The following is a 12,704-nucleotide window of genomic DNA, read 5'->3' as shown; positions in this document are numbered from 1 at the left end:
GAGTTCTTTGCTTAACAAGATCTGACATATATGCCTATTGATAAATGCATTCTGGAATATGCACAAACATACTCACCATCTGTGCTAAAATAATCGTAAGGTATTTTTCAAATGCCCATCATAATGAGATCTAAAAAATCAAATTCATGGAAAAGGATCAAGCTTGGCAAAAACCTTCAGAGCTGTATCATCTTCCATGTTATGTAAAGGAAAACTGAGATATAGCAGCCTGGCAGCTTGGGGATCAGATAAAAGTCACAGTCATACAACTGGACAAGTCATGACTATTCGCATCTGTCTTCTTGTCTCCAAATCCTGTGCATTATCTACTGTGTGACAGATTATTGCACACTACAAATGCTTGGAATAGAAACTGTTCTGAATATTTACACAGCTTGTTTGGGAACATCTTTCAGTGACTACTCTACATGAGGAAAACATTAGCAATTTTGGGGACTTGTATCATTTAACAAACTGAAAGGTGGACACACTGATTCGGGTCTTACGTTCTTGGAAAGATGTGAAGAGCATCTGGAATCGGCTGCTTCGACTGCCTTCATCTGCCCACATGCGGATTACACCGAGACCTGTCCGCAGCATCACATCATTAGCCACAGTGCTGCAAAACTTCGCTTTCAAATCCTCCACAGAGCTGCTTCCATCATAGACAGCCACAAAATTCCTTTTGCATTCATTGGAATTCTGCATCTCATAGTCCAAGAATCGCAAATAGATCTATGAAGCAGACAAACAACAAAGGCAACATGTATACACATTTGAGAATGACTAAATAAACATTAAACATCTTTGGTCTACCTTGTGGGAGAAAAACTACACACCACCACCAAAATGATTTTTCTGGAAGAGGTGGTCCATGCGCAACTTCCCTGGAAGGGCACTAATATGGAATCTGAGCACGTTTAATCCTCCTGGTATTTTGTCTTGCTTCAAAGTAGAATCTAGCAGAAAAATGAGATATTCTTGTTCTTCTTTGCAGTAAGGTCCTAATTACCAAATAGACACTTTGAGAAGTAGATACAACACTCCTTCAAGCAGAAGGATGGACAAACTAGAAATTTCTTCTTCTGCTGTCTGGCACAATATTGCTCTATTACTTGTCTGACATGGAAAATAATAAGGCAAATAATTGCTGCTCCCTCCCCAGAGTCAATATGTGTCATTTCTGAGATACATCTCAGCTACACTGATTCAGGAAGTGAGAATCTGGGAGCCAGGCAGAACTCAATCACTAATCTTTTTATGTTTCTTCAAGCAATTTGGCCAACACCTCAGCTTTTCTAAACAAAGCCTTATGGTATGTAACTTCATAATTTAACAGGGCTGAAATCAAGCACATTTTGTGGAAACTGGTAGAAACCTAGAAAGTTTTTCAGGAAACATCTCTTGCATGCAAGCTAAGTTTTCTCATAAATGTAACAGATGCACTGCGCTTCACAAAGAACTCTTTATCCAAAACAAAGCAGGGGCAAGGAGAAAATGCTATTATTTTTTACTTGATTCTTATGGACTTTAGTAGGGAAAACTACTCATTTTAGATGCAACTGATAACACAAGCCACATCAAATATTTCAGTAATGGAGGAGGTAAATAGTATTTTCAAAGACACATGATGCATAATCAAACTGCCAAGCATACCCAAGAGACTTCAGGAGAATGATACTAAGAGGTGAAGTAGGGCAGAAATAGCATAAAAATCCTGTAAACTTATCCAGCAGATACACTAGATATATCCGTCCTCACTTTAAAAAAAAAAAAAAACAAACCCAAAATGAAAAGGAAGTGCCACTGTATTAGATATACTTCTTTACAAACAGTCTTATTAACGTTAGGAAGTTTTTCACATGCCCAGATCAATTGCTTAAAAAGCTTCTCTGAATTTGCATAAAGTACACAAACAGCATATCCTAGTAGCGACAGGACTCACCACTTTGCCTCATTAATATATTAAAGCTCTTATGGTTTGAGAATTATGTGCTATTAAGCAGTCTGCCACTGTATAATAATAGCTTAGATTTTTAAATGAGCCTTTTCAGGTAGTGCATTATGAAACATTTTCATTCCTTGTTATGCTTTGCAGCTGGTCTCTCTGAAAAGGATAGTTGTAAACCAATTTGTACTAGCATATGAAATCTGGTATACTGTTTCATTTTGTTTGCCTCATGGTTTTCTGGGATGTTATTTCTTATGGTAATCCTTACTTATGTTCCAACATTGCCATCCTCCAGAAGAACTCAGAAATATATTTTAATTAAACTGCAGTTAAGTGAATTCTATATTTTCACCATGCATACTGGTTTTTAAATAGTATAAATTAAGGAAGCTGCAGGTCTTGACCTCTAAAAAATGGAACACTGTCATGGGTTTGAGTCTGGTGGGGTTTTTTCTTGTAAAAGTGGGGGTAGACTAGTGTGAAGATTCAAGAGCCTCCCTCACCCCCAGCTAGGAGTCGGACCTGCCTCTGGCCAGGGCCAGGCGGGGGGCCGGCCCTGCCTCTGGCCAGGGCCAGGCCGATCAGCATCTCTGCCATCAAGGTATTTCAGAGGTGACCCCAGTGTTCTATCTGACTCTTTTGGTTTGTCTTGTTTTGAGCGGTTCCATCTTTAATGTTAGGGAGTGGGTTTTTTCTGTTGGAGGAGGGGAAGGTGAGAGGAGAACAAAGGGACGTTGCTCTGAGAAGAAAAGAGGGGGAGAAGAGTCCCAGAGGAGAAGTAAAGGGAGGGGGCTGCTGGAGCAGGACCTTTCCCTGAAGCCCCATGATGGCTGAGGTGGCAGGAAGGTGATTGCCTGCCAGCTGAGGGAATCAGCCGTGGTGAGAACGTCAGTACATCCAGAGCCCCATGCAAGAGGGGAGAGAGGTCGAGCATCAGGGGACATGCCCAAAGCGATCTGTGGCCCTGAGGGACTCACGGGGAGGAAGAGGATTTCCTCATGTGAGGTGGACACCACGCAGCAGGAAGGAGAGACTGCAAGGAGCCCTCTTTCTCAGGGAGGAGCTGCCATGGACAATGAGTAATGGCCAGATGGACTGCATCCCCCACTCCCTGCCCCACTTGCACTGATGGGGGGAGAGGAGGTAGCTGGGAAGATGGAGGAGGTGTGGGGGGAAGTGTATGTAAGACCGAGTCATATTTACTGATGTATTCCTCTCACTGTCCTACTTCGTAAATGATGGTGTTGAATTAAATATATTTTTTTTCTCCCCAAGTCTCTCTGGTTCTTCACCCGTCATTTTAAATGGTAGATTATTACCCTCTCTATCCTTAATCTCAGATTCTTGAGCCTTTTTTGCTGAATTGTCTCCCTCCACATCACTGTGGAAATGAATGGGGGAAGAAGTGAGCTGAAGACCATGTGTCTTCACAGATAAATGTCTCACTGGAAAGCACGGAAGGCTTCCAACCATTTGTCATGAATCACTACTTGTATGCCATATATGTCTACCATACATACACAATCTATATGTTATAATATAAATATGATAGACCATACAGATACAACAAAATGTGCATATATCACATTTTTGTCTTATTGCACTCCAGGAAAGTTCTTATCTACTCCATTAAAAAAAATAAAAATATTAGTCCGACTGCAATACAACAGTAAAACTAGACTGTACCTAATGGAGGAAAGAACCCTTACTCTTCCTCACTTGCTCACTATTTCAGCTCCTGTCTTACATATACATACATTTATATGTACACATGTATGTGTGAATAGCCACACGTATCTTGCAGAGGGAATTACATTTCAGTTTCGAAATGAAATTTACATTAGTTTTCATTCTTACAAGAAATATATGCTAAACCTCACTGTGGCTGTAAAATACCAGCTCTCACAGCAATTCTGGGCATTCATCAGTTATTCCTGATCTGTTCAAATAGAATGTTGATATAACAGTACAGCCAAAGTCTTATTTCTGTGGGCTTATCATTTGACATCCTCTAGTTTCTGGTGGTGTGCTAGCCTTATAAATTAGGAAAATATTTATCAGAGTAGCAGTTACAAATGCTGAGAAGGAATCAAGAGAACAGTAACTCTGCATTTCACTTTGAGTATTTTGTTGAAGAAACCATCACTTCCTGTTCCTCTCAAGTCTGAATTCTGCTGTCAGTCATACCGGTTCATTCCTGTGTGTGATAAATTCAGTTAAGATCATCACACATATAGTCTTGATAGGCATTGGAAAGAAATATCTGACTTAAAAATCTGTTACTATCCATCAGAAGAAAGGTGGCAACTTCTCCAATGGCAAGGAGTTTCATAAAATAGAGAAAAGAAATTCATAGTATCCTTTGGAGATGACAGTTCCCAGAATTTCATATAGAGTAATAAGGACATGATCCAGAGCTCACTGAAATCTGTGGGTATCTTTCCATTTATTATTTGGATCAGACCTACAGATTAAGATTGCAGTGCATTTTTAAAAACTAGAAACTGATTACACAAACTGACAACTTGATATTGGATCAGATTTTATTTTAAAAAGCTAGAATAATTTAATTGTATCTGCATGCCTCTGCCAATTTTTATGGGTTTATTACTATATATTTGCCATTGTTCTTGTCACTGGCTGTAAGACCCACACTGGCAGAAGAAAATGACTAATAAATTGAGTTCCCCAGGGTAAGAATAAAACAGATTATATGACAAACTGTTATCTAATGCAAAAATGTTCCTGATACATAGTTTTCTGAAATCAGTGGCAGTATTCTCATTACTTTCACTGGTGTGTGGATCTCAGTAAAAAAAATTAAACAGAAAGTTAGAGAAAAAATATCAATATTTCTGGTTATTTCATTTACTGAGATCTTAGTCATTACTTCTACCAGCAGTGGATAAGAAATTTTGCTCCTCCAAAAGAAAACGAATAAACAAAAAAGAGGGCACAAACTCGAATGCTGCATTCTGCCTTCATTAAACATTTTTTCACTGATGCCAATGGGAGCTTTTGGAATGATAACATTTCTGTAGATACTGACACATTATATTAGCATAATATGGACATTCTTACTGAAGAAAACATGGTATTTGAAAGAAGGAGTATAACTGCCCTATCTTCTTTCACATTTCTCTTGTAAAGTTCTAATAAGACACTTTCCTCAACCTATCAGTTCCACATTACTTAGAAGAATAGGCTGCTAATGCACAAGTATTAGCTTCTACTGAGTTTCGAGGTGTCACTGCAAATGCAACGCCATTAGCAAGAAAACTGATAAAACATCGTTGCAGCTGTGGCATATATAATTTACACTCGGTCACACTATATTTTAAGTAATTGCCTTGTCACCTTTAAGGTTGGTATTGTCATCATAACAATGATGAAAAGTAAATGCTGGATAAGTTTTACTATTTCTTAATTTAAACTTGAAAACAACAGAAATCTCTGGCTGCATATATTAGGGAAAAAAAGAATGATTGCAAATGATGAATAATATATCACCTCAGTAAAATGGTCAGATTATAATCTCTTCATAGTGAATCACTTTTTATGAGTTCTGCTTTTTAATCAATCACTGAAGGTTAGAGCTGACAACATGATTGATCAAGCCAGTCAGGAAAAGCTTCAAACCATATCCCAGCATACCAGACTTAATATATGTGCACAGACATTCAGTCCCTTAAAACCAAGACAAACAAACAAAAAGCCATCGTTCAACTGCCAAAAGTAATTTAGATGTAAGACAATAATCTCCTCTTCGTCAGGACCTACCATCCAGATTTCGCATATTCAGCTTCTAGGTTCAGTCAAATCTGTCGTAAACACAGGAGTGGGTTAAATGTTCCTATTTCCTTCCCCATTGCTCAGAGCTCAGTTACAGTGCCTGCTTTATTCTGCATCTTGTTCAGCTCTGTGTGATTAACAAAGGACTTTCAAGAGGGTATCTCCAGTATTTAGGCATGGGAAGACCAGTTTTATAAAGCAGTTTGTGCAAAAGCAATTAATCTTCTTCAAGGCAAGACAACAAGTATACTAGCCTAAAAAGTATATTGTTAACAGTGCTTGAATTTATCTTCTAAAGCAGCTTTGGAGCTTATTTTTTTTCTTTTTTTTTTTAAAAAAAAAAAGAAAAATCAACATTACTTCAGCCCCAAAGTGTTAACAGTATATGCTCTGTTTGTTGTTTGTGTGTTTGTTTGAGTTTTTTTAATATTTTTGGGCCTGATGTTATTAGTCTGGAATCATGCTGTGCAAACAGAACTCCATACTCCATTGTATTTTCCTCTCTGCTGGAGCCTGGAGAATGCTGTGGAAGGTGACAACCTTATATGGTGCTTCCTCTAGCACCCTGTGATCCACAGCCAGGCTCAAACATCAAAATACCATTTTCCTGGACAAGTGAAGCCCATTGGATTTCTTTGCTTTGTCCGGTTTGTTTCTTCAGACTAGTGTGAATCCCCAATAACTGACATTTATTCTGCCAAGTCACCCTCATTTTTCTCTTGTACAGTGGCAAACTGTTTGCAAGAGACAACCTTTACAGCTCCTTGTCTTTGTTCTGCTTTTTAACACTGAAAACTGTAGATCATAAACTGATTCTGCTGTTCTCTTTGGCGGATGTTTTGTTACTTAGACCAGTAGCTTTTTTTAATTGCATTTGGTAACTTATTTGGTTTGAGGATGCTGAGGTTGGTTACATTTCTATATATGAGCTCAATAGCATCATGTTAATTTAGAAGTGATATTTTGTCAGTGCTACTCTGGTATGTGTATTACCACACCTGCTAGAAGAAATGCTACAGGCATGATTCTACACAGGTGCTTGTCTTGCATCTTCATCTAACAAAACTGTTTCAAATAAGTGCTTTTAACAGTTTCACGTAAGTAAACAATGTTTTCTACTTGTTTAAACACTTTATTCCACTTCATATAAACATGTTGTTTGTTTTTTTTTCATTCATAATATTATTTGCACTATCTATATGTTAGTAAACTTCAGAGATACAGCTCATGCAAAGCCTGTAAAAGTGTCTCTGGCCATAAGGTTTTTCAGTCTCTAAATTTCATTTGTCCATAACACTTCAGAAATCACCACTCAAACATCTCCTATTAAATTTTAGTGTGCTACTTAAAGCTTCTCTTCTATGTGATTAAGAAGTCTCCAAGATTAGAGATATGTTAGTCTGCTCGTACTGACAGCTGAAACTTTTTTTCTTGCAGGTTTCATCCAAGAGCACAAGTTTCCACTTCACATGCAAGAACAGAAAAAGTGTTGGTTTAGTCAGACTGGTTTACAGAGAGTTGCAGCTCTGCAATTTGTTTCATTACACATTTCCTCCTAACTGTCTAGAAAACACGTGTGCAGTAACCCAGCCTCTCTTCAGACAACATTCAATCTGAGGTCAGGCACCTGGAACTGACAGCATCGCCTCTCTAGTTGGTCAGGTACATGGATACAATGTCCACCATGAAAACTGTGACAAGTGATTTAGAGCCTCTACCAGACAGCAATACCTATCCTTTGCAAATATTCGAGTGTCTTGATCCCGTTTGGACTTTTGGCCCACACCCAGCCTTGTGCCCCACCACTCCAGCCTCACATATGGCCAAGCTGCTGCCACCTTGAGCTGGGGCTGGCCCCGTTCTCATGGGCGAGCTCCATCACCACCACAGCCCAGCCACCACGGCTGGGCCTGCCCAGCTCTCCTCCTCACCCATGTCCTGGCTCTGTGGCCACCCTTGACCTGACACCCTCCTAAGTGCTGCATATCCCCCTCTCGCTGCTCCCCAACAGCTTTGCTTGAGACAAATATCACTGCTCACAGGCAGCTCAGGTTGAAGGATACTGCAAAAATATGTCAAAACTAGATACTCGTTAATTAATCGTTTCAGTTTGTCAAGCTTTTAGTTAGGTCTTGCATCCTATTACCTGGAAAAGTATCTTGTTTGCATGCTTAGGTGGGGCAGGGGAATTAGGCATCATCTTCCCTATCTAGCTTACAATTTCCTTTTATTTCTTGTGGTGTATATATAGAGGGTAGCCTCATTACCTGCTCAATCTAAACATACCTCTTGCTCATTCCTTGTGAATAGATGACTTCCACTGGATTGAATTCAAATTAATGCTTGTCTGTCTGTAGTTTGGAGCTCACCAGGTCTTCTGACTAAAAGCACCACTTATTGTTTATTCCCAGCATCAGAACATCATCTTTGCAAATGTTTTCTTATTTTATTGTCAAATTCTGCTGGTTTTTTCGCTCTACAAAACCCCTCAAGGAACTAGCATGACACAATGATAACTACACTAAAGGGAGCACTACCTGAGTGTAATCACGTGTTCTATCTTCCTATCGGGCTGTGTCAAACTCTGCTGACACATCCAGTATAGAAAAATGCTTGTCATCGATATTGTCCTCCAACATTTCACCCTTAACAGAAAGTGAAAAAATACTATAATTCTTTTAATTTTCTTATTTCCTACTCATAAATACAGAATTTTTTTTTGCTTATCCCCTGCTGCAGCCAATGATATCTCTGAAGTTTTTCAAATCCCAGTGCAACAGGATCATCCACTTGATCCTCTGGGCCTTGTTCTATAGTGAAGAATTTTGAGATGGGAAGGTTACTCCAACTCTTTGCTATTCTGGGTGAGCTGGCACATTCAGTCAGCAACTCTCTTCTTCCTTTTCCATTCTTGCTCTGATTACTGATTGAAGTCAACTTCTACAAGAAGTGCAGAACTCCCAGTGTTTCTGAACTCCAGATTCACAGCCATCTTACTCAGTCGGAACTGACTTCAGATAATTACAAGAAATACTTTGCAACTGGTCACTGTAAAACACAAAGCTCCACGTCTGCTTATAGACTGAAGTCATGCTTAAACCTCCTTCTGCTGTCTTCTGCACTTCCAGAAAGTTTCAATCCTGCTTGCATTTTCAGCATTTTATTTTTTGCGTAATCAATGATGGCTCCAACTTAAGGATGTGTGAGAAATTTGCTGTTCTCTGTCCCATTCCAGCTTGCTGAGGATAGCAGCACTGTTATAACCAGACCGTCAGTTTGAAGCTCAGGCTTAGCAATCTCAAGTTCATACTCCCTGATTGATCTCATTGCTTATACATTGAGCTCAGACTTGGCTTGAATCTGGAGTCGGAAACCAAGGAAAGGACTTGCTTCTGCAGACAATTTAGATTGGATGAGCTTAAGCCAAATGAAATTGCAAGCAGCTCACATTCTGGCACAGTTTAATTGAGAAACTAAAGAGGTAAAGATCCAACCCAAACTCTGCCTGAGAAACTCTGGCCTTTTAGGCATAATTCCCAGTAACAAACTGTGCAGCCCAGAGTACAGGAACATGTGGACTTAAAGACATCTGCTGAGTTCTTACTGTTCTTAGCAGGAGAGCCTTTTTTCATAGGTGCAAGCTGTCATAAATTAGAATGATGTCACTGAATTACTGTACTAATTATGTCATTAGTTCAAGGTTACATAAGCACAAAGGAAGCTGGCTGTAAAATACGGACAAGAGAATCCAGTTAAATTGAATCAGGTCCATAAACAGTCTTACCATAAATGTTACTTCATTTATGACTTTAAAAAACTTTATCCACTAATTTCTTCCTTAAAATTTGAAATTTTTTCAACCTTTCCCAGTATGGTGATATCATAACTATATGTTCGCATGCATGTATGCACACATACACATATATGTTTGTATATGTATATAAATGCAAAAACCACACTAAGTTCAAGTGCTAAATTGGACTTAGCCCTCCAAGATGAATCAAGGCTTGAAAGCTGTTCTTTTTCTTTCTTAGCTTGCCGAAAAAGCTTTCAACTCCATGTTAGGAAACCCTGATTTATATGCTTTTATATTGCTTCATATATCTACCCAGAGAACTCTGTAAGATGGGAGCAGTAAGATTCATCAAGTGATGACCCAGCCTAACCCTGGCTGAACAAACTTCCTTAACCAATCATTCCTAATCACCTCCCTGCTGTTTGAAATTTTCTTCCTTAGTATCAAACCCGAATCTTTATTTCAGAATGCAGGACCATGACTTATGCTATAGATGCGGACATCAGAGCGTTTCTTCCTCATTGTAAAAGCCTCTTATAATCCGGTATCATGCTCCTTCACACAATCTTCTAGGTGACATTAAATAACTTTCAGTGTTTTCTCAAGCTTTCTAGAACTCTTTCATTGCTCTTTCTTCCATATGCTTTTCAGCCCATATACACTTTTTGAAACACAACACAACTAAATGCAGGTATAGAAGTTCACAAAAAAAGCTAAACAATCTTTAATCCTCTATTAACAGTGGTAATGTGACAACTTCTCTTTTACACACTGTGTTTATGGTTGTGTAGCTACGTGATTTGTATTTTCACATCAGGACTGAAATGTGGATAAATCCTACAGGTAAGTTAATATGGGGTTTCTAGAAGGACTTCGAATCATATAGAGCTTTAATTAAGGAAGAATGTCACAAGAACATTATCTGACCAACCAAGCATAAATTGAAACCAAGACTGTAGTACAATTTTTGGTTTACTTAGTTGCATTAATTCTAATAAGCACAATTCTAATTTTGTGTTTACCTATTTTCTTTCTACTAATATCTAATATACAATACTCATTCATCAGTCTAGTCATTTCATGTCTATAGCTACTTACTCCAGCAAAGTGGGAGGCTCATCTACTTAAGTGAAAACCTCTATGAATACTGAATTTATTCTAAAGTAAAAAAATAAATAAAATATTAAATTATATTCTGGAAATAATTTATCTGTAGTCTTTATGAGCTAACTATTCAACTCCTCTCTTAAACTTTCCCGACAGAAAAATGCTGGTACTAATGACTCTCTTCTGGAAATCCTTCATTCTTCTTGTTCAATACCAAATGCTGAAACAGATATAGCCAGGACAGTCTGCTCTGAGATTATACAAAAAAACCCCAACCTTTATCTATTTCAAGATGGCAGAGATTAGTGGATATATAAATTCTACCTTGTAAAACCTTTTCTGTCCAATAAAAGACAACTAGAAAAAATAAAGCGTGGGGTTGTTTTTAACACAGTGAGTGAAAGTAGGTGGGAGGCACAAAGCTGTTTCACTTGCAAAGAAAGGAGAAACAGTAGTGCAGCCAGTAACAATTAATCCATATAATAACTGATAAGCCGTGAAAAAGAGAGGAATTCAAGCAGAATCCAAGAAAAGAACTGTTAAACTCATTGTGGCCCTCTCCTGTTATGAATGCATGGCTTGCTGTCTGCGGTGGAAGAGAAATGAAAACCCTATCTCTTTTCATCTGTGGCTCTAAACCAAAGGAACTAGAGGTCTCATACAGAGGAAGGTGAATTTACCTTGGTTCCATTTTCACAGTTCACAGATGAGAAACAATGATGACCTTAGGGAGCCAGCAGTAGTCTCTTTACTAGGTATTTGAAATATATTGAAAATTAAAGTGGTAAGATTACCTCCCACTTAAGAAAACACATTGATACTTGCAAAATATAAGCAAATTTAAAGATGAATTTAAGAAAATTGCTTATGGCACAAAAAGCACATTAACACTGCCCACATCATTATTTATAGAGAAAGAAGGTTATTTTGGCTGAGGTAACAAATTACCTTTCCATGGTGGAAGGAAAATATAGTTTACAAGTTCAAGCTGTAAAGTTATTAAACAAGATCTGACTGTACTAAGAAATACAAAACATATTAGAAAAGTCAATTTCTTAAATTAAATGGCAAATCAGCAAGTGGATGAAAGACTGACCTTGGATCGGGGTGGTGCTCGGATGTACCATTTACAGTCTACTGCTTCAGTTTCAGAAGCTTTTCCTTCTTTGACAATTTGTACAGATTCCACAATTCCTTCAGGTCCTCCCATCTCAAACTCACAAACTGAATAACAAAATACCAAAAAAAATGAAACCTGAACAGCAAACAAAAATATTTTCTACAGCAGAGTGCAAAGGCCTCCAAATTTAAAAAAACAACAACAAACAACATACCAACCTGGCAATGGTTTCAAAACACCAAGGTCCTTAAAATCTGGATCTTAAAAATTGAGAAAGATAATATTAGTTTTGTTCAATAACTTACTTGTAATGTCAATGTGCTAAAATTTGACAATGCACTTCAATGATATAATTACACATTTCCTGGAAATGAGAAATGTTCGAAAACTATGGCAACACACTAACTATTAATGCAGAAATTATTGATGCTATCATATTAAGTCCCTTTCTTTCTGCTGTGAAATCCTGCTTTTCTCTGTCTATCTCTTTCAGAAGAGTAAGTTCAAAAATATTTCTGCATACTGTAGCAAGCAAGAACATCACACAGCTTACCACAGGATATTTTAATACATCAGTCTAATGAAAGAGGATACAGATTTATTCAGAATCCTTTTGCCTATTTTGCATTTTTCAGTATAACACTCAGCTTAACTGGAGAAATCTAAACTTTATTCTGGATTTATGAATGCCCTGCCATCTCTACTGACCAAGTGAAGACACTTTCTTTATCATACGCAATCATTTGCTTTTCCTGAAAAAAAAAAACCATAAGGATTTACCATGGAATTCATTGTACTAACAAGTCTAACATATGCGCTATTTTTGATCAGATAAATATTATTATATTTACTGTCTGAGTTTCTTTGTATCATGCTTTAATAGCCAAGTATAATACATAGACAAGATAAATTTGGTCTTAGGCCTATACTTCAGTAGA

At 37.9% G+C, this 12,704-nt stretch overlaps 1 protein-coding gene across 1 annotated transcript in view; it reads right to left on the bottom strand.

Annotated features, from left to right (window-relative positions):
* Positions 1-506: 506 nt before the first annotated feature.
* The window catches only part of LOC104279374 (neuropilin and tolloid-like protein 1), a gene marked incomplete at both ends in the record, with an annotated part of 35,626 nt that continues 23,428 nt past the window's right edge, over positions 507-12,704 (bottom strand). Inside the window, 3 exons of the mRNA XM_009876642.1 lie at positions 507-735; positions 11,743-11,870; positions 11,985-12,026. Coding sequence (XP_009874944.1) covers positions 507-735; positions 11,743-11,870; positions 11,985-12,026 — 399 coding nt within the window. The remainder of the gene's footprint in view (positions 736-11,742; positions 11,871-11,984; positions 12,027-12,704) is intronic.

This window comes from Apaloderma vittatum, unplaced genomic scaffold (genome assembly GCF_000703405.1).
Source record: "Apaloderma vittatum isolate BGI_N311 unplaced genomic scaffold, ASM70340v1 scaffold4559, whole genome shotgun sequence".
Classification (NCBI taxonomy): Eukaryota; Metazoa; Chordata; class Aves; order Trogoniformes; family Trogonidae; genus Apaloderma; species Apaloderma vittatum.
Note: the sequence above shows the minus strand (reverse complement) of the source record. Positions and strands in the feature narration are given on the sequence as shown.